General features: G+C 38.5%; 1 protein-coding gene across 1 annotated transcript; it reads left to right on the top strand.

The window, feature by feature from the left end:
• The first annotated feature begins 9,625 nt into the window (after positions 1 to 9,625).
• On the top strand, positions 9,626 to 10,980 carry LOC108115435. The gene has a single exon (XM_017226871.2). It carries the CDS (start codon positions 10,052 to 10,054, stop codon positions 10,787 to 10,789), a length of 738 nt encoding a protein of 245 aa, XP_017082360.2. The 5' UTR covers positions 9,626 to 10,051; the 3' UTR covers positions 10,790 to 10,980.
• The last annotated feature ends 9,904 nt before the right edge of the window (positions 10,981 to 20,884 follow it).

Below are 20,884 nucleotides of genomic sequence, written 5' to 3'. Positions count from 1 at the left end.
CCATTTTCAATCTGCTGCCATGACCAAACAGAAAGGAAACTTCAAGGAAATCCCACACACACACACACACACACTCGTTTCGAGATAAGAAAATAAGGGAATGGGATTACTGGCGGGGTGGGTAAGTGCAAATCAGGAAAAAGTGCGTCAAGTTTTTCCCCAGGTTCATTTTTTCCTTTCCTTTTGCTGACTTAACAACATACAAATGATGAAAATGAATGACTACATCCTCGGAGCACTGAATGAATGAATGAATGAGTGAGTGAGTACATGAATAAATGCATGAACTGGTGTTTGCATGTGGAACGCGATGCTGAAAGCAGCTTACTCACGTTTGTGTAATCAGTGTGAAACCAGCACAGGCCAAAGAAAGCAAAGGGAAAAGCGCAGGGCAAAGAAAAATCCAAAGGCAAAAATAAGGAAAAATAATCTTTCGAATTTAATACACCCCTTGTTAAACATATTTACACTTCCCCACTCATTTTCTTTTCTACTTATGGAAATATTAATAAACTAAGAATAATAATTAAGTTTAAATATAAAAAATTAAAGCTTTTGGTTTAATAAAAGGATTATTTAGCCTAGGAAGCTTTTTCTGTTCTACTTTTTTATCCAATTTCAAGTTCACAGAATGTTTGAATCTTTAAAAAGTTATATACACCCACCGATTTCCCCAAATAAAAGGTATTGCCCCAAGTTCAATATACACGATGACATGAGGCACTCCAGCCAGGACTCTCTTCGCCATTTCCTCCTGCCAACTTTGCACAGGATTGAGTGACACATCGTCGTTTCGGGTGATGAAAATGCCATGTGACAATCGCTGTAAGCTATATATGCGGAGGCGGGCTGAGATTAGGGCGTGGCCAAGGCAAATACCTTTATTGTATGTCAACGTGTCAAAGCCAAAAGCGCCAAAGTCAATTCGACTTGTGGTTGTCGCTCCATGCCGTTGACAATTTTCCAACATGCTTTTTCCTTACCTTTTCCCATTTTTTTTTTTTTTTGCCATTTTCCACCCGCGCAACAATATCTCCCGGCTGCCTTAGATTGGCTTAGCTTTTGGTCACAATGTTATGGCCCGGCTTAAAGGCTTTTGGCTTCAAAATGCACTCGCAATGACTCAACAATGGCGCTGCAGTCCATAAAACCACACGCATCCATTAAAACTACTTAACGAGCAATTAAAATCACCAGTTAAGAACAAAAAACAAACTAAAGCAAAACTGAGCAAGAACTGAAAAATGCAAGTCAATTGCATTTATCAAATGCTGCCAATTAGAGCAGGCGAACGAACAAAAGGAATTTTCTTGGGAAAAACGAGTGGGGAGAAAAGCTGTTTCGAAACAAAAGCCAAGTCAGGGCACTAAAAATTTATGACAGCAACTAACCTCAAAATGTGAATGCCACCCAGGGCGCATTACCACCCAAATGCTGGGCCGAAAGTTTGAGTTATACCCTTACTATTATTGGGGTAATTTAAATAGGCTAGCGGAAGTCATTTCAATTGAGAAACAATATCCTGAACATAAAGTTTAAAGTATTAACATAATTTGATGAACTATAAAGTGAAACCCCAAATTGGTTAATAATTTAACAGCCTTGATGGTGCTTCATAAAGTACTTAAGTACATATCTTAATTAAAAACACATTCACTATAATTACTTTTGAATATTTAATTTTTAGTTTAACCCAAAGAGCATTTGAAATTCCGTCACCAAAATATTCTCAAAAGTTCTCCACTTTTTTGTGGTTTTCGCTTTGGCGCCAATGATGTCGAAAGTTGATTGCGCTTTAATGGCCAAGGCGTTGCACAAACTTTTGGCCCTTTTCGCCCAGCATTTCCCTCCGCCGTAGATATGCATTGGGAAAAGGAACATTTCTAATTATTTAATGGCTGCACCGCATGCAGTTTTGTTATGCAAATGACCTCGTGGCCTGCCAAATATTTACGACTCGGGGCGTGTTTGGTTGCAGTATATTTTTCCATTTCCATTTCCAACGGCACAGCGAAACTTTCCAATCATTATTGCAGCCGCACTTTCACACAAACACACATATGGAGTGCGGAAAACTCTCTCACACACACTTGGGTGAACACGTAATGGCCTCTCACTTCTCCCTTTTCCTTTTCCTTTGAGCAGTGATACGTGCGAGGCAAACAAAAAGAGCGCAGGCCAAACAAAAGGCGCTAAAAAGAAAAAAATGAGCCACAACCATAATCGGGCTTAAAGTGCTCGGGAAACTGGGTGAAGAATTTCCCACTTAAAAGGGGAAAATCAGAGGAAACAGAGTGCCAAGCACATTAAATTACGACTCTGGTAAAAGAAAAGGACCGCACTTGGTTTCCCCAGTTTTATTTTTCGTAAGCTGCAATGTGTATACCCGTAGACCATTCAAATGAGTTGCAGGAAAATGTTGCACATACTCCACTGGCAGGTCATTCTTATCTGATTTCACATTCAACGCTGGCAAATTTTGTTGGCCTGGCCAACGCAATAACTGGAAAATCAATCTTAAGAGGCATTTTCCGGTGAGGTTTTCCTTGGCTAAAAGGAACACATGAAAAGGTTTAAGTGAATATTTTTATTTAAGTGGATTTAAAATTCTATAAGAGTAGAGACTATATTGATTGTAAGAAATATTTATCACTGAACTAATTAAAAAATTTAATTAGAACCAAAATCTCTTTTATTTCCTTTCTCAGTCTCCACCCGATTGGCCTGTCCTTTGTAATTATTGACTGGCGACTTCGGCTTTGTTCTGTGGTGTGAATTTCAGCAAATGGCAGGACAGGCATCCCATTTCAGTTGCTCCTTGGGCTGTATATGTGGCCTTTTGACAGGGACGTGGCCGCTAACTTGATTGCCATTTCAATTGACCGCAGTTTTAGAATGCCTTTTTTGCCACAGTCATGACCATTGCCATGGGCTGTGGAATTGGCATCTACAGCTTTTCTGGCTTTTGTGCTAGGCGGTGTCTGCCTTTTGTCCACTTCCGCATCATTACGGACTCAGTCGCTTTTGTCGGTCTCATTTTTCCCCGAACAACTCCCACCAATTTGGCTGCTTTTCCCTCAGCTTTTCCCCACCATTTTCCTCTTCCGTTTTTGTGGTCTGCGAGCGGCTAATCTGTCGCGCTCATTGAATGCCCCGAATAGAAATCTGAAGTCGGAGCAGGATCAGTCGACCGGAAGTTGCCACAGCTGCCGGATGCATCGATAACCATTTGCCATGTGTGTGTGTGTGAGTGTGGGCAATGTGTATTTTTCAGAGAGTATTGGCTGGGCATTTTTTGTGCGGTTTTTCGAAGAGAGGAATTTCAATTAGCGTTTGCTTTTGACCGAATCAGAACGGGGAAAAGTATGCCACAAAAATTGTTGCGGAGATTAAGGCTTTTTGATTTAAACTTTCCAGATATTTGACTTTATTTGTGGATAAACTTTTTGAGAATATATTCCAAACATAGAACATACTTTTATTTATTCAATAGCCTTATAACTGAATGCTAGCAAAGCAAACTTAAATATAGATAAATCGGAAGACATTTTCACCAAAAACATTTAATTTCCTTCGGCGAGGGAAAATCACGAAAACAAGCCACAAATCAAGTCGATGCCGAAACGAAATTGAAACATAAAAAAAATTAAATAAAATGCTGAACAGCGCAAAACGACTCAAATTAATAGTGTCCAGAAGGGCGAAGGGAAACCAATTCAATGGCCAGACATCCTGGCATGGTAGTACCAAAAAATAAACTAAAAGAAAATATATAAGGAAAAACCCGAACGAGTGCAGGAAATGTCTAGGGCAGACAGTCGAATACGAAAAAAAAAGCAGAAGAGAAATCCGAGATGCCGGGAACTTTAAGCAAAAACATCCTTTCTGCGGTTCGTGGAAAACTGAAACTGAGAAGCAGAAACCATTGCCTACTTTCGGGCGTTTAGCTCGGCACTTTTCAATTTAGTTGCCATCGCCAATTTGCACAGACAAACTGCAGCTGCCACAAACAAAGTTTGCCGCTTGGCGTGGAAAATTCTAGAGTTTAGCTCTCCCAGTTGATGGCCTTTTAAAGCCATTTGAAGCGATTGCTGCCACTGCCAGTGGCAAGTTTTCCGCCAGCGCCAGCGCCAGTGCCAGTGCCACCACCAAAACAGCAAAAGACCAAAAACGCTTTGCGGTTTTTCCAGCTGCTCGGGCTCCTTCTTCTTCTTGTTCTTCCACTGCGGCTTTTCCGCCGCAGTTTTGTGGCCAGCTCCCAGCACTTTCCACCAGTTTTCCGCTGTGTCTGTTCATGATTTATGTTGTCTCGCCTTGGAGCTAGAAAATCTTGGGTCTGCAAGCGCGAAAAGAGGAAAAATATGAAGGAACACACCACTTGTCAGTCAATGTAGTCGAGTCCTGGAGTTGTTATGGAGTTAACCTTTCATTGAAGAACAAACAAGCTAAAAAAAACTAAGAGCAACAACAAAAAAGCTGAGTGGAACATACAAAAGTTGAAGCGATTTGCTTAGAAACTTTGTGGTTTTTCCCAACCCACTTTTCCACCTTTTTCCACTCACCTCCATTTGTTTGGCCAACTACTTTAAGTGAACCTAATGGCCTGATGTCTTCGATGAGTTTATTTGTTTGCCCAACTTTTGTTTGCCTTGCCCTGGACAATTTAGTTAAGAAAATTATCGTTTGGCTGTCAAGTGTTGACTCGCCTTTCACCCACTCACATATGTCCTGGGACAGCAAAGTTTCTGGAAAGAAGTTAGATGGAGAGTGCTTGACATGCTGAAATGTTGACAACCAGGAGAGGACTTGAATATGAAAGTTGCTTAATTGAATTGAATTCATTAGAGAATCGGCAGAGCTTACCCAGATAAATGATTACATAAAATAGATACTAAATAAATAAGTAGATTGTAGTCAGCTAGTATAGGAAAGTCTTATAAATTAAGTCCGCATCATTTGGGATTTGCTCGTTCTGTGTGCTTGTAAAGAAAAGGAAATTAATTGAAAGTAAACATTAAATCAGATTCCAGATAAAAGATTTATTAAAGTAGACAACGTCATAGATTTTGTAAATATTAATAACAGCCAATTAATTAGTAACAAAGAATGCTCTAAACTTTAAGCCAAGCCAAAACTTCCATCCTACACTTCGTATACGCACTGTACTAATCAAGCTTCATATTTCTCTCTGCTTACAGGAAACCACATGTTAAGTGCCCAAGGTACAAATTCCCAGGCTATGGTCAACAATTTTCTGAAGCTAACAAAAAAAAGTAACTACACGCAAGTCCGAGAAAAAAGCTGTTGAAAAACTTCATGTACAACTGCCAGAGGAAAAAGTAAACTCTGTTACCCACTTGATATGTTAAATCTGCGTGAAGTTATCAACTTTGCTAATTAACAAGGTTTGCCCTCTCCACGACGACGACCAAAATTTTTCAGCCCGAGGGCCAACCCGAAACTAGTCCAAAATCTGTTTACATTCGCAACATGAGAAATTGTTGGGCCAACAGCAATACGGGACCATAACTTGTTAACGGTTTCACTTATGTAAGTTCATTAGCAGCAGCAAGCCCAGCCATCAATCAAATCAGCAAACTGGCCAACTGGACTTGGCCAACATCGCTTCGGTTGGTTTGCGTTTGTGGCTCTCGAGTGGAAATGAAATGAAAATTAGAGTGAGCACACCACACACACACACACGTAGATTGACTAACCGAATGACTGACTGACAGGTGAGTTTGGGCTTGTGTGTGGGGAGCAGGTGAATTGTGACTGCAGAATTCCAGGCTCTGTGTTCTCGGTTCCATGTGTCGGGATCTGGTTCCTTGGACAATGCCCGAGGGCTACGCGTTGTCACGTGAACGAATAGCTGGGCAATCAACGAATCAGGCAAGCAATCAAGCGGCGTGTGACATGCAACTGAAGCATCTACGTGACCCCAAACAGAATCCCCCACCCAATCCAAAAGCCACCCAGTGCAACCACAGTGGTGCCAGGTGGTGGTGTGGTAAGACTCGGTGTCTCTTCTGATTTTCCGTCTACTTTGCATTTCAAACTTGTTCTATAAGTTCTATAAATTCTTACGTTCTAATATATATTATCTTCTTATATACATTATCCCAATTATTTTTCAACTTTGAAAACCTTTTGAAACTTTCCAAAATTTTAAAAACTCACTTTTGGCACCTAAGCTTCACACTGGTCCCAGAGTTCGTGGCTATATCACGCAGAGTTCCAAACTCTCTTATTGCATTATGGACTGGCCGAACGTGCGTCTGTCAAGCTGCGAGTCCTGCCCAAGGACACGGCCCCCAGACTCCCAGCCTTGCATGTCAGAACTTCCGACTGCTCATGGCCAACCCAGACTGGGCACTCCTCCTCCTTCCACCTCCTGGCCATTTAGTCCCTGCGACACGTCAATGCTTTCATCATTTAATTAACTGCTTCGTGTGGCTAAATGACCAGGTGGCAACTGAAGAGGAAGGATGCATCTCGTCCACATCTCACGTTTCGATACGTTAAAGGAGCCAAAGAGAATGGGGCCAATCCTTGGTGGCCCACTTTGCATGCCACGATTGATTGATCGCCCATCTTGGAAAAGGAGCAGGAGCTAAACGGGAAATTCGACTGTCACTTTCCCTTGGCCAGATGGGAATTGTGAGCAAGGCAGAAGACAGGACCAAGTGATGTTAATGCAATCAGTAGTCGAGGAAAACTATTGACAGACCAAATCAAAGGAAATTACCACCAGGAAAGATAGTTTTCTGACAGCCTTAAGTAAGGTAAACTGTTTCGGTAAAATAAGAGTCTATCTGTAAATCAATTTATATATATTTAACCCATACTTTCCATAAAGAAAGAGAGGATTTTTATTCAAGATTACCATTATTTTAGTAGCTTCTCTACTCTAGGTGTTTATCCTCCCAACTGACTCCTTTGTATCCTGATTATTTTCAAACTGAAAACCAAAGAGAAAAGCGAGGAGAACACCGACTATCGCATTAAGAGATAAACTTGTGTGTGAATAATTTATGGTTTCCAAACAAGCCAAGCCAACAAAAGCGAAAAGTTACTCCAGCTGTATCTGTAGCTGTGCAGATTGAAAAGAAATCCAAAAGCGATATTTGCCTTGATTTATGTTTTTATTTTCTGCATTATATTCGAGTTTATATTTAAAACATTAGACAACGTCAGCGGCGACACAAAAGAGATAAAAACCGAGCTGAGGACTGCAAAAATAAAACTGCAGCTGCAGCAACAAAAATTCAAACAAATGTAGGTGGAATGTCGAGCTGAAAGGCGTACATATAGCTATATATATATATATATAGATAAAGCGGAGGGTGAAAGGGCAGACAGACAAATAAAGCGGAAATGTTAACAGCAACGAATGGCGCCGGCGACAGGAGAAAAGAATAAGGGAAATGCGGGCTTGGGAAGGGGGTTTAGGGGTTGACTTTGCCTCCCACCGAATTTTCATTTTGTACACGATTTCCGCTTAAGCACATGGGACAAGCTATCCCAGCTCGATTTCCCCCGGCCATGTGCGTATAATTTATGTTGCAATTTATATATGTATCTCTCGTTTTATATATATTTTTTTTCGGAGGAACTGCAATTGACTGTCAGTCGAGCGGTGAAATATTCAGTGCAACAGACAGGTGAGGAGGCAGGTGAGAAGTTGCTGCAACATTCTGTTGACATCAATGCCTTGGAGAAATGGAAAGAGCAGCTGCACGGGTAGAAATAAGTATTCCATTTTTAAAGATTTTTATCAATGGGATCTGATTTACTATTTTTCTTTATTATATTAAATATGGTAAAAAAAAATAGTAACAATACTTTAAAACAACTTTAGCGCTATCAATTAAAATAATTTGTTAAGTTAACATCATCCTCTTTTCTTTATGTGCACCTCATTCAGCAGTTAAACAATTTTTTCAAGTCCTTGCCAGAACAGAAAAGATCAGGGGAAAAAAGGGCAAACAAGACAATAAAGGGACCCGAATGAATGAAGAAAATGCCAGTCAAGAGGGGTCCACAGAACAGAACACATTCCTTTGCAAATGTCAAGTAAATAGTTGTTTGCTTGACAATTGGCAACAGGCTGCCTAAGAACGAGAACTCCTTCAGGACAATTCCCTCTTGGAGCTTTGTCTTTGTTGTCTTGTGCCTTAAGCCCGTTAAGGAAACTTTAAACATTAGTAGAAAAGCAACTGAATAGATTCCTTAGGAGACAAAGGACAACTCGTTAGGCGGGCATTGAAATGGGTATTACGTATTTAGGGAACTTAAATGGAAATGGAAAGGGTTTAAGATAAAGAATACTTAATTGTTTTATTCATCTTAACAGTATAAGTACTTTAGGAATCAAATCTTTTGGCTTCAAATGTAATTTTTATAAATCAAAAACTTAAATAAGTTGAATAAATTGGATATATACCTTAAGTAGCCTAACACTAGTTTATCCTTACAATCCTTTTATTTTGGCAAACTTTTATGTTCTGCTAACTATCTCGAATATATTTTTTTGCATCTGAAAATCCCTGAAACAAATCAAGAGCTTGTTACCTTTAGTATAATTTCCAGCAGCTGTCAGAGGAGATTTTTCCTCATTTTTTTTGTAATAAACCCTGTTATTTTTATACCTTTATCATGTTATATGTATCTCTGATAAATTGTCTGCTGGATGCCATCTCCATCCAACCCGTCCACTCAGCTTTAATTTGCCTGTCATTTCGCATTGCCTGCGAGGGCTAAGCTGACATTTGGCCCCGTCAACTGCCACTCCCACAGTCTTTCGCCCACATTTTCAGCCAAGCTGCGCACATTTTCTGAAATGTAAGCAAAAAAAGGGTGGAAAACTTGCACAGGTCGCAAACTGGGGGCATGAAAAAAAAGAAATGGAATGGAGGCTGGAATGAAACTAATTACGTGGACGACTTTACACGCAGATAAGACTTAAATCACCAAAATGAAATGAAATTTCTTTCATGAGCAAAAAAGGAGAAAAAAGCTGGGAAAACTCAGCCTCAAAACGGGCACAACGTCATTAGGCAAAAGGCTACAAAACAAAGTGTGAAAGCCAAGAACGCGACCACGAAGCGGGTTAATTACGCACAACAAACAATAAATTACTTCGTCCACGGAAATGCAAAAAAATATACAAAATAAAGGGCAGGAAAAGATGAAATAAACTGGGGGAAAATAAGAAAGAAATTAGTTAAAAGAGACCCTAATCAGCTTAGTGGGTTTTCTTTTTCTTTTCCCACCGAAAAGATGATTAAATTTCTATGCCAAAATCAAAGGAATATTGCGTATACGCCATGTGTTGGTTGATTTTTTTTTTTTGCCTAGATCGTAAGTTGATGTGCTTCGCTTCTCTCTTTCTCCGCTGTCACTTCTCTAAGCTTCTTCCTTTTCTCTCTTTCCACTTAATTTCTTTGGCTCTTTCACTTTATCCACACTGGCTTTGTTTTTGCCAGCTCACACACAAAAACAAATTATATACCGGAGAAGCGAAAAGAAAAAAAGGCGAAGGAATTTTTTAATTATAAAATGTGTTTATCCGGAATTAATTGTTTTTATTGTTGTTGTTTTTATTTTTATTCTAGCAGCTGTCCCGAAAAAGTAATCCAACAAAAAAAAGGACGCTTTATCTCTGCATTTCTCTTTCACATTTCTCTTTGGTAAATTACTCGCATTTTAAGCTTTGACTTTTTGTCGTGCTCAAAACAGAGAAAAAAATTCATTCACAAAGGATTATTAACCTTTTTTTAGAAGCATTTCTCGGGTTAATTTCCCCGGAAATCAGCCTTAATTTGATCAAATTTATTTTACCCCAAGCTTTGGAAAGAAATTGCATTTCTACTAAAATGCACAACATACATATTAGTAAGATTTATTTTCCAAAATAAATTGCTCATATAACCGTTGAACTTGCCATCAAATTGTGTAACAGTCTCTGCCTTATTTATACATTTGTTTTCATAACAAAATCCGGTAACATTTTCTTTACTTATTGCAGTTGATTGATTGCTCCTCCGAAATGGCCAACAATTCATCTATGATACACAAGACAAAGTCCAGCCGCCTGGAGAACCCTTCGATTGCCCAAACATATAAACGGCAGGTCAACCAATATGGGCTGGTCCAGGAGAAGATTCCCAAGATGAGTAACAATCGACGCACAAAGTCATCGAAACAGCTGGTGCCGGAGCCTTCAACCTCGCACAACAAGGATATCACCCACAAAAAAGGTACCATCCAGGATATCAGCCGGATTAGTCATCGTTTAGAAAGTGCATCAGTGGCTCCCAAGCCCCAGACCCGGGTAACTCTTAACAACCAACCATCCAAAGCTGCTCCACTTCCAGTGACCAAGCCCAGTTCTCAAAAACTTACGCCAAGGGAAATAGGAGAACTTAAGGAGACTACCAAGATCAAGCTGTTTAAAGACTTGAAGGAAATTCGAGGTATTAATGAACCCAAGAAGTTCAAGGAACTTAGGGAATACAAGGAATCTAGGGAACTCAAGGATCTTAAAGGAACCAAGGATGTGAAATTAAAGGGTGTCGATAAGCCAGCCAATCCCGGTCATCGATCTACACGTCATAATAGCAATCGCACCAATAACTTCTTCGACAAATACCTGAAGTTCGCCTTCGATCTGAGCACTCCCGAAGGTGTCAAGAAACTGGAGGAACATTTCTTTCCTAATCAATCTGTTGACCCAACTGCCACTGACAGCTCGAATCTAAAGCGAAAAAATGAAGTTAAGAAGTAGATTCGGGATTCGTTTAAACTCGCTACCGCACATGAAGAAGTCTGAAATTTTAAGTTTTTATATGTGGGATTTTTAAAAGGCAACCATTTCTGCATTTCTGAAATTGATTTAAAATTTTTAAAAATGTTTTTGAAGTAATAAATCAAAATTGGTATGTTTCTTGTTTATTGAGATTTCAATTTAAGATTTTCATATGAGAAGAAGGAAAGGTAACCATTTATTCAAGTTTTTAACGAATTAAAAAGCTGTTTATTTCCCTTACTAAATGGTTTTAAGCCCCAGAGTCTAATGAGCGTTAATAACACTCAGGCTGGTGTTTACCAAAACCCAAATAAAGTAAAATCAACTACTGCACAAAGCCATTCAAATAGTGGGTAATGTTTCTGCAGAGCTTAAATGAAATTTATTGTGCTGTCCAAATGCCTCACTCTCCTTTTTTTCTCTTTTTTCTGTATGCAAATGTATTATGCTTTGTTCAACATAAATTCAGGCACGCACCCACACTGTTACACACACTCATACAGACCGCCCATTCAGCAAAGCAACAAAAGCTGCGCACTGGGCATTGTAAATCATAATCAAAACAATAGAACAAATGAAGCTAATGTGCCGCATGCGAAACAACAATTGGATGAATGAGTGTCAGATAGAGGCAGAATGTGAGGGAAGGGAGAGAGAAGGGGAACAGGATATATGATCCTGGCCATGAGAAACCATTAAAGCTGGCAAATTAAATTGTGAAATATTTGTGACGGCAATTAGCTGTATTATTGGTGTAGTGTATAAGATATGGGAAACTGCATTTTTGTTAATTATATTTTTTTATGTTATCATTTACAAAGTATTAAGGGTTCATAAAGAAATTGTCAAAGATTATGTAAGCTTTTTTAGGGTATTTAACTAGTCTTTTTCGTAGCATACTTCTATGGGCGAGCAAAGGGAATACTCAATGTCGTTTGACCCCATGCATTGTGATTTACTGCCTGTGCGCGTGCATATTTTATTCAATTAATTTCTCTCATTCAAGAAAAAATAATATAAATAATAATAAAATCGTTCACAACAATGGCGCGTAATTAGTGCGAATTGATTTATGCGACTGCCGGCGCATCGATATTACCGATCTGAATGTATAACAAAACGTGCTTAATGAAATGCAAACACAAGTGCACAAATGAAACTTTATTCAATTTTGCGATTTTCCAGAAAATGATTATCTGCAACGCTGTGTGTAGCTGGTTGACATCGGGTCAGATCTACTTTTTTCCAAGCATTTGGTCCCCTTCAACCAGCTGTAGCCAGTGGTCGTTGACAACGAATTTCGAGTGAAACGTGATAGATGGTCAAACATAAATTGTGATTTTTAATAAAAAAAAATATAAAACAAATGAAAAAAGAATAACAAACAATGGACAAAAGTTAATTGACACACAGAACATTAATTTCTTTGCAAAATTGAAGCGCAATTAATCTGTGAAATATGGACAATAGCTGAGATAAATATTCAATTTAATCCGGATATGTAAATAGGTTTTGTTGCAAAGCTGCTGAATTTATGGGAATTATGGGTGTCCTTCGTTTTATGCACTGCTTTTTCAGATTCTTGATTGTTATTTGCCAGCATCTCTATGCATTCCAATGAAGCTCAACTATGCAAATAATCTTGGTCAGCGAAGGAATGGAAAATGTGAAGCAAGAGGAAGCTCCCAGTTCAATGTGATTCTTAACTTATAGATATAAATAACTTAGAGTTGGCTTAAACTTAGATCTAAGATGGAAATTTTATAAGCTGCTTAAACTAAAAAGAGGCATTAATTTGAAATTAATGACATAAAACTTTTCATATGAACATTGAGATCCAAGTAACTCTTCCTGAACTAAAAATACAATAATCAGGTTAGGAAAATCAGCTTATTTCACAAAGGAACCTCTTTTAGTCGATTCAACGGATTATCACAAGCAGATGGGATTGGATGAATTGCACTTGTCAGGTTCACCTCAGCTAAATCCAAATGCAGTAAATTTTGAGCAGAAATTTGTCTGAGCAGACAATTTGATGTATTTGAGGAAACCAAATAACTCATTTTCATGTCGAGTGCATTAATGCTAAGAGCCTTAAGTATTTACCGATTAAATATATTCACACAGATACACTCCCACATACACACTCAACGTTGGCCATTGTATGCAAATATTTGAATGAAATGAAATTCTGGCATTGGCAAATACATGAAGCTCAAGGAAGTCAAACATTTTGCATTATTCACTTGATCCCCCGATTCTTATCCTGTGAAACTCTACGATGAAGCTCAATGAAACGCGCGGGCTATCAAACAAAATGAATTTAATTAATTTTATAACCAAGTGTGAGGAAGAGAGGAATGGCCATTCAATTAGTTAACAAGCTGCGTTGGCATTTGCACTCTAATCAACTCGACTGCTTCGTCCACAAAATGAAATCAGAGAATTTTGGCAAATCAAGTGATATGTAAATATGTCCCAAACCCCTCAAACAAACTACAATTAATAAAATTTGAGAAGAGCATATTAGGAAATGTGGAAAATGAAATCATTTGGTCATCGGAGCGTTTTATTTTTGGCTTCATCCAAGTAGAAGTGTTTAAACTTAATGGAAGTGACACTAGAAATGTGGTTTGAACATAAAACATTTCCTTAGTTTCTTGTTTCAAAAGACCTTAGAAAGGTATAATCAATGTTCACCCTTTTAAGGATTAAAAAAAAGATTTTAAAACTTGATATAAAATAGACCTTAAAAAGAAAATGCTTCACTGGTCAAACTTGATCAAAGGCAACTTTTGGCCCGGCACGTCCATAAATTATTCAATTATGCGCTGAACGAAACGAATCGAATTGAATCGAATCGAATCGGGCTGAACTCAACTCAACTGAATTGAAAGTTCAAATTGCATTGAATTTCAAAATGGTCAGCGTTTAATGAAGGCCCAGCGAAATGGAGCAGAAGTGAAAAATAAAATAAAAGAGCCGAACTCTGTTGCCGGGCCGAGAGAAATTCAATTTAATGTAGATTTACATGCAGTCGTCGTGGTCGAAGCAGTTTTTCTTTATTTTTCAATGAGAACGCTTGACAAATCACCGCATCGCAGAGTGTGGTAGTGGGTGAAAATGGGTGGATTGGGTGGTGACTGCGGCCGTGTCATGAAATGAAATCGACATGAAACCAACGTGACCAACGTCATTAATTATCGCCGGCAACGCCGTGCACTGCTAATTACGACATGACCGTCACCCGGAATTCCAGCCTCACTCCTCATCAGGCTCATTCCCAGGGATTTGAGGGAAAGGGACTACGCGGAATCGTTGGCAACATGATGGCGCACACTTTGCATTTTGGCCACGAATAAAAAGTGTATGCGGCCTGCCGCAAATTTATATGATGGCGGAATTGTGCAGCTTTTATTGGGCTCAACAAAAAAATATTAACTTAAATCCAGGGAGGATTGGTAGGGGAATATATCAGGAATTTTACATGATTACGTTGGATATTTCAGGTATAAAAGTGTATGTAGAAAAAAGGTTCACAGGATGACCTATCTTATCTGCTTAATATCTATTGATTATATTTCATACTTTTCCTTCACACATAAGTTTATATTTATAAATAAAAGAAACAAGCAAAGTATTCCCCTCAACAATCCACACATATTTGTTAGGGCCAAGCGAGATACTGGCTGCATTTTTCTACAATTCATTTGACACACAATTGTGTAACGTTTTCTGTAGTAAAATCCTTGAGGAAGAGAACTTTGACGAAGTGCTGAGGAATCCAATGAAGCGCCACGGATAATGGAAGGACTCGCTCAGAGAGCGAGATGAAGAGCTGCTGACCGCACCATTCATTTTGTCATTTTGCAAACAAGTCGCTGTAAAAGATAAGTCGCGCCAAGTACGAAACTTAAGCCACTGAAGCGTAAGATACACACAACAGCAACAGGACGAAGATACCAAGGAGTTGCTGCAGAGAGCGGAGGCGGAGTAAGAGGATTTTCCCAAAAGAAATAATAAAAGAACATCAGCAAAAGGTTCCAGTAACAACTTAAAGGATCGATGTTTCAATTTTGTGATATTCCATTTAATTTTTTAGTCAAATTAGATACTAAGAAGAGAGTAAATTTTGCATAATTTTTAAGAATATCTTTATTAAAACTATATTTTTATTTATTACCGAAATCCCAAATAAATTCCCATTTATAAACCGGAAATGGTTGAAAAACTTCACCAACTGAAGATAGATTTTTGACTTACATTGCAACTGGGACTGGCACTTCCACTTCGACATTGAATGGGGCCAAGCAACCGGAACGATGGCTCAAAGGAGGAAGGACAAAGGATGTCCCGAGATGTTTCGTTGGAGAATTTCCAGGAAGATGAATGGCTGGTGGTGCGAAGCAGAAGAAACACGAGGAATGAGTGCCTGTGGTGGATTATTTTCGGGGGTGCGGATGGTTCTGCGGTTATGTCAATATGACGACAATAGGATTTGCCACGATAAGCTTCTCTGTGGTCCTTGATTTCCGAGAACCAATGGGCAAACGGGGATTTTCCAGATGCTCTGACGTCTGAAGAGTTCGCTGATAAATGAAATTCGCAAAATAAATGCATTGAAGTGGGCTTAACGCACCCCTCTCTCTCTCTTTTTTTCCTCCATTGCCGGCAGTTTATTTTCCCCTTTGTCGACGTCAGCAGTTCATAAATATTTTGCCTCATTTTGCCGAGTACTAGTTTATGCCCACTTGCCAAAGCAAAGTGGAACACAATCCAAACTGAATCTTGTTTTTGCCAATTGTTGGAGATTTAAAAGGTAAGTATTTGAGATCTAGGATTTCTATATGTATAATTATAGGAAGGGTTACTTGACTAAGTAACTTAAGTTATACCCTTAAAAGTACATCTTTTGATTCTGTAAATGCATCGAAAAAGAATAAGAAATTTCAAACAAATCATACACGTTCTTCTCTCATTTTCATATCATTTTATAACCTTTTAAGAGCCATTAAGGTTAACCGAATAACTCAACTCAAGGAAAGTCAAATGTCATTTACCAAGTTTATTATTATTAATTATAATTTTCATGACGTTCTTGATACAAAAACTGCGAAACATGATTTAAAGACAATACAAAAATATACAGGAAAAATGATTAACCAACCAATTTTATAGTTTTTAAATGTCACAGATTTAATGAAATATTTACAAATATTAATATTATGATTATATATATTTTCAGAAATTTTTGTCTAGAAACAAAACAATTCTTAAAATTTTGTAATTTAAAAAGTAAACATTTTTTAAGTGCCATATTTTATCGCCACATATTTTATCGACACCCCAACTATTTGTTCGCAATTAAAAAACATAATCAAGCTGGATTTTCTATTAAATCGAAACTTATTTATAGTTATGGATCACACCTGTCTGTCTGGGCCATTAAAAGTGATGCACTTGGTGGTGGTGGACTGACTCTCTGGGCCATGCAATTATCGTTGTTTTGTCACTTGCAACATTCGCATTAATTGAAGTGCCACATGAAATATTTCCCATTTAATGGCGAGTATTTTAAATAATTTTAAATGAACCGAGCAGGGTCGTTCCAGAGAGCCATTAAAGATATAATAAGTGGATGTAATTTATGGCAACAATTTTTGTAAACCGCAAAATCGGCGTAAAAAAAACATATAACAAAGGGATTTTTTGCATTTAAAGGTATGCCAGTTGATTTCGAGGCGGAAGCTTTTATTTTATTTTACATTTTTGGGTTCTTTTTGCGAATCTTGGGCAAATAACTCATGCAAGGGACTTTGAAGGCTAAAATCTCAGCAGGTGAATGGATGGTTTAGGATGTGCGGGGGCCACCTAATATGGCCATATATCTTCTGCTGACATAACTTTTTATGCCCAAAAAGGACTAAAAGGACTGAGCCAGAGATGAGTGTCCCTGTCGCTGTCGTCGTCGTCCTTGCGGGGGGCGACCTGTAAAAAGGGGGCGCCGGAAATACGCTTCACGTTTTACTGAATTTGAAAATTTGAAAATTTTTCATGAGCATGTGGAAATTAAATTCAGGTCCACACAAAAGAGATTTATTTGCCCGCCTATTGGGCTCTCTTTCGCTCCACTCTATTCATCTCACTCGCTCTATGCAATGAAATGAAATGAAAAGGCAGGCGGACAGGACCAAGCGGCTATTTATTTGCCTGGAGCAACTCCTCCTCCATCAACATCTTCAGCTCTAGCTCTAGCTCCAGCTCCATCTCCTGGTTTTTTCCCATCTCCGTCTATTGCCTTCAATTTTTTGTTGTCGCCCTTTTAGTAGTTTTTTTAGCATACTCTAGATAAGGAAGGGTAGCAGGGATAAGGTATAAGCCAGTTTCTACCCTTACCTATAACTAGACCTAACAGAAAGGAGAATATATTTTATATTTTAGAAAAAGATAATCTAAAGAACTTTAAAAAAATAATATATTATATCGGCGATTTTTTGCTATCGAAAAATATGGATCAAAGGATTTGGATTTTTTGGCCAAAAACAACACCACAATAATGCCTCAGCCACCATATTCACCGGATTTGGCCCCATGTGACTTTTTCTTGTTCCCAAAACTGAAGATAATCGAAAAATTTGAAAAATTTGAAATTTGAAAAGTCACCTTACTTTTTGAACACACCTCGTATAACTTCTAAAAGGTTTCGATAATCGAAAAATTTGAAATTCGCGAAATTTGAAGAGTCACCTTACTTTTTGAACACACCTCGTATATCTTTCAAGGAAAAAAGTTATAATAATATATTTCTCTGATCTCTTTATGAATACATCCCCTACCGCATTTTCCCTTTGCAAGTGTATCAGAACCTTTGCCTCCCCCATTTGCCGCACTTTTTTCTGTAATGTCCGACTTATCGCAAGTTTTCCATTATAAAATTAGGTCAGCTGCAAAAATAACTCAACTCAACTATTTTACCAGTCAGTCACTCTTTTTTATATACGGATATATATATATATATTATATATATCTTTTTTCTGAACTGCGGTTGCCGGACAAATATTTAGCCGCCGTTGGAGTGGAGAATGGGCGAGTGGGTGGGTCTGGAAAATGGAAAAAATGCTAATTTGTCAGTTTTACGCTGACATTGGTCCGGATCCGAAAGCAGAAACTTGATTCAGTGCCCCAGGAAGATATCCTACCATGGCCATGGCCATTTCGGTTCCAGCCCATCCGTTCCCATCTGATGTTGGTTTCGTTTGGTCTGTTGTCATAAAAATTGTTTCCATTACATTATGCTGATTTCGTGCATTTATTCAGGCCGACTTCCCACTGCCGACTGCCGACCGCCGACCGCCGCTTGCCTCTTGGATATCTGCTTTGTGGCAACTTAATTTCCATTTTTTTTTTGTGTACTGTTTGTCCCGGTTTCTTTTTCCCTCCCATTTTTCATTGCGATTTCCACTAGTGTGTATTTGACCAAAAAGCAATTTCTATTTTCTTCATATCGCACAGAAAAGTTGAATTTGTTGTGCTGCAGATAGCGAAGGCAGCGTGGAAAAAGAGCCACTGGTCAAACAATATAACTGCTTTTTTTAAGCTTTTCATATTTTTCGATTGCCTTGGACGAATGGAAGAAAAGTGGTAGTTTATCCAGCTTTTCGATAATAGAGATGATTTTGTAGGTGCAGTTCGTTTGGCTAGCTAAGCAGTTGATTTGATTGGCATGTTGAGTAAGTTTTTTAATGGTTGAAATGGAAAACTGGATACTCTTATTCGCAAGAAAAGTATATCTAAAATTGAGATCAGCAACAAAGAGAATAAATTGGCTAAGAGATAAGGTAATGGATTCCTTAGGGTAATATTCAAGAGATATATATGAGTCGGAAGAAAAGTAAAACATTTTGAGTTGGTGTTTATAATAATTTTCATAGATCATATACCAAAAATAGTACCTTAATATTATCTATAAAATAATTTAAAAATTCCTTACAAAATGAATTTAATTTCCCAAACTTCGAGTCACCTCTTTATGCCCCTTTCCCATAGAAAAACGAAAACGCATCGCACCGAACTCATCAAACCGCCAGTCAAATAACCAAAAGCAATAACAACAAAAAACACGGACAACTAACAAACCGAACAACGTGCAACATGCAACACAATCCACCAGAAACAACAACAACAAAAGGAACACCAAGAAAAATAAGCGAAAAAAACACAGAGGTGCTCGCTAAAAAAAACTGTCACTTTACGCTGATTGCATCAATTGAAGCTCCACTGTGGCGCACGTCCATTCATCATCCGGTTGCTTCATCAACATGATGACATGACAGCGGCGGTTGAGACGACCCACCGATACTTGTACCTCTGTGCCTCTTGCACAACCCACAGAACCATCCACGGAACCACCCCTGGAAGACCACCCACTCCTTCCTTTACACCTCCCCAATCTACGCATGGCCAAACTAAACGAGGGTTCCCAACTAAAAAAAGAAAAGAAAATGAAGAAACAACAAGAAAAGGAAATCTAGTTTAAGAGCAATATATTAAATACCCTTACGTAGGGAATTAAAAAAATTCCTCTTAATTAGACTTACTAAAATAAAGATTCTTTAAATTTTTCTGCATTTTTGAAATGTAACAAAAATAAATTTACAAAATAAATGACGAAAATCCTGTAAAAAATGATATTACCCTTGCTAAGGGTATAAAAACGAAAATGAAGAAACAAAAATGAGTAAAGAGTGAAAACTTTGCAACTTCATTTCGTGTTCTTGGTGGTGACAGGGGGGAGGTTGGGGGTCCTTTGGAGGGGTTTTGGGCACACAAAGAAAATAACGGATTCTTGGGCAAACAGAGGACTAAACGAATTTCGAAAATAGAATTACAACTTTTTCGCCCAGGACGACGAAGAAGAACAGGATGTCTAGAGCAAATTTGTCCGTTCGCTTGTTTCCCGAAAAGGAATTGGCGCTTGTGTTCCTCAAATTAGTGCAACAAAATGAATGGCGGTGCCAGCAATAACAATTGTATAAAAGGAAGAAAGGATAAACCCAATGATGAGAGATAAGATACTCTTGTTTAAGATACTTCTATTTTATATTCATGGAAAAAGTCTGAGGGCTTACTGGTAAGTCTACAGAAATTAAACTTATTTTACTGTGAATTCTGAATGCTTGGCTTAGGTAAGTTTGCTATTAAATAGCTATTCTATTATTACCAATAACTAATGGGGATTTAAGTTTAAATCTTAAAAAGTAAGTTTAAATATGTGATTTTTTCCATCTAGCAAACCTAAGTTTAACTCCACGTACTTAAAGAGTATAAAAAAATTATAAAACTGAGGCCAAAGCACGTTCGTTTCTCCACAGTCCCCCTTTTACCCAAAATGTCCCCCATTTATGTGACCCTGACTGTGACAGGTATTGTGGCCGAGAGTGGAAAGCTAAAATCTCACAGCTTCACATGACCAGAACTTTTTCCCTGGCTAATTCCTTTATTACGATTCGTTAGAGCCAACTTTGATGCAGGCTTTTAAGGCCAGGCAACAACGACGCCAATTGGCCAAAAGTAATCAGGCAAAGGAAAATGAATCATTTCGGAGGGGTTACTAAGCCCCTTCTCTTAACACCTTTTCCAGCCCATTTTCCCCAAAACCTCTCACCCATTTTCCTCCTGTTTTCCCGATGATCCCTGCTATGGAAGGAGTCGAAAAGTTGAGCAGCTTAATTGCTTTCATTTGGCTTTGCACTCGATGCATCAATATGACGTTGATTTTTAATTCAACCAGAGGAGAAATCTCTGAAAAGTGGGAGTTGCAGGAGAATGGGGTGGCGCTGCTCTGTTGGCTACGAAGAAATTTTCCAGTGCACTTCACTTGGCAAACAATGATGCAAGAAATTGATTTTCAACAAGCTCAAGCTCAAGTGCCCTTCACCCAAGCTCCTACTCACCACCCAACCATCTCCCCTTTTCCACACTTGAGGGCGGCGGCGACGTCTGCCTTGATGATGAAACGTTGTCTAAGACAATTGCTTTTTGGCCAAAGTGCAAGAAATAGATAAAATTAGTGAG

The sequence above is a fragment of the Drosophila eugracilis genome, unplaced genomic scaffold, assembly GCF_018153835.1.
Source record: "Drosophila eugracilis isolate 14026-0451.02 unplaced genomic scaffold, ASM1815383v1 contig_1197, whole genome shotgun sequence".
NCBI classification, from domain to species: Eukaryota; Metazoa; Arthropoda; class Insecta; order Diptera; family Drosophilidae; genus Drosophila; species Drosophila eugracilis.
This window is presented reverse-complemented; position numbering and strand designations above follow the sequence as displayed.

Excerpts from the sequence above, each read along its gene's own strand:
- LOC108115435 (XM_017226871.2), top strand. The coding sequence starts at position 10,052 with ATGGCCAACAATTCATCTATGATACACAAGACAAAGTCCAGCCGCCTG.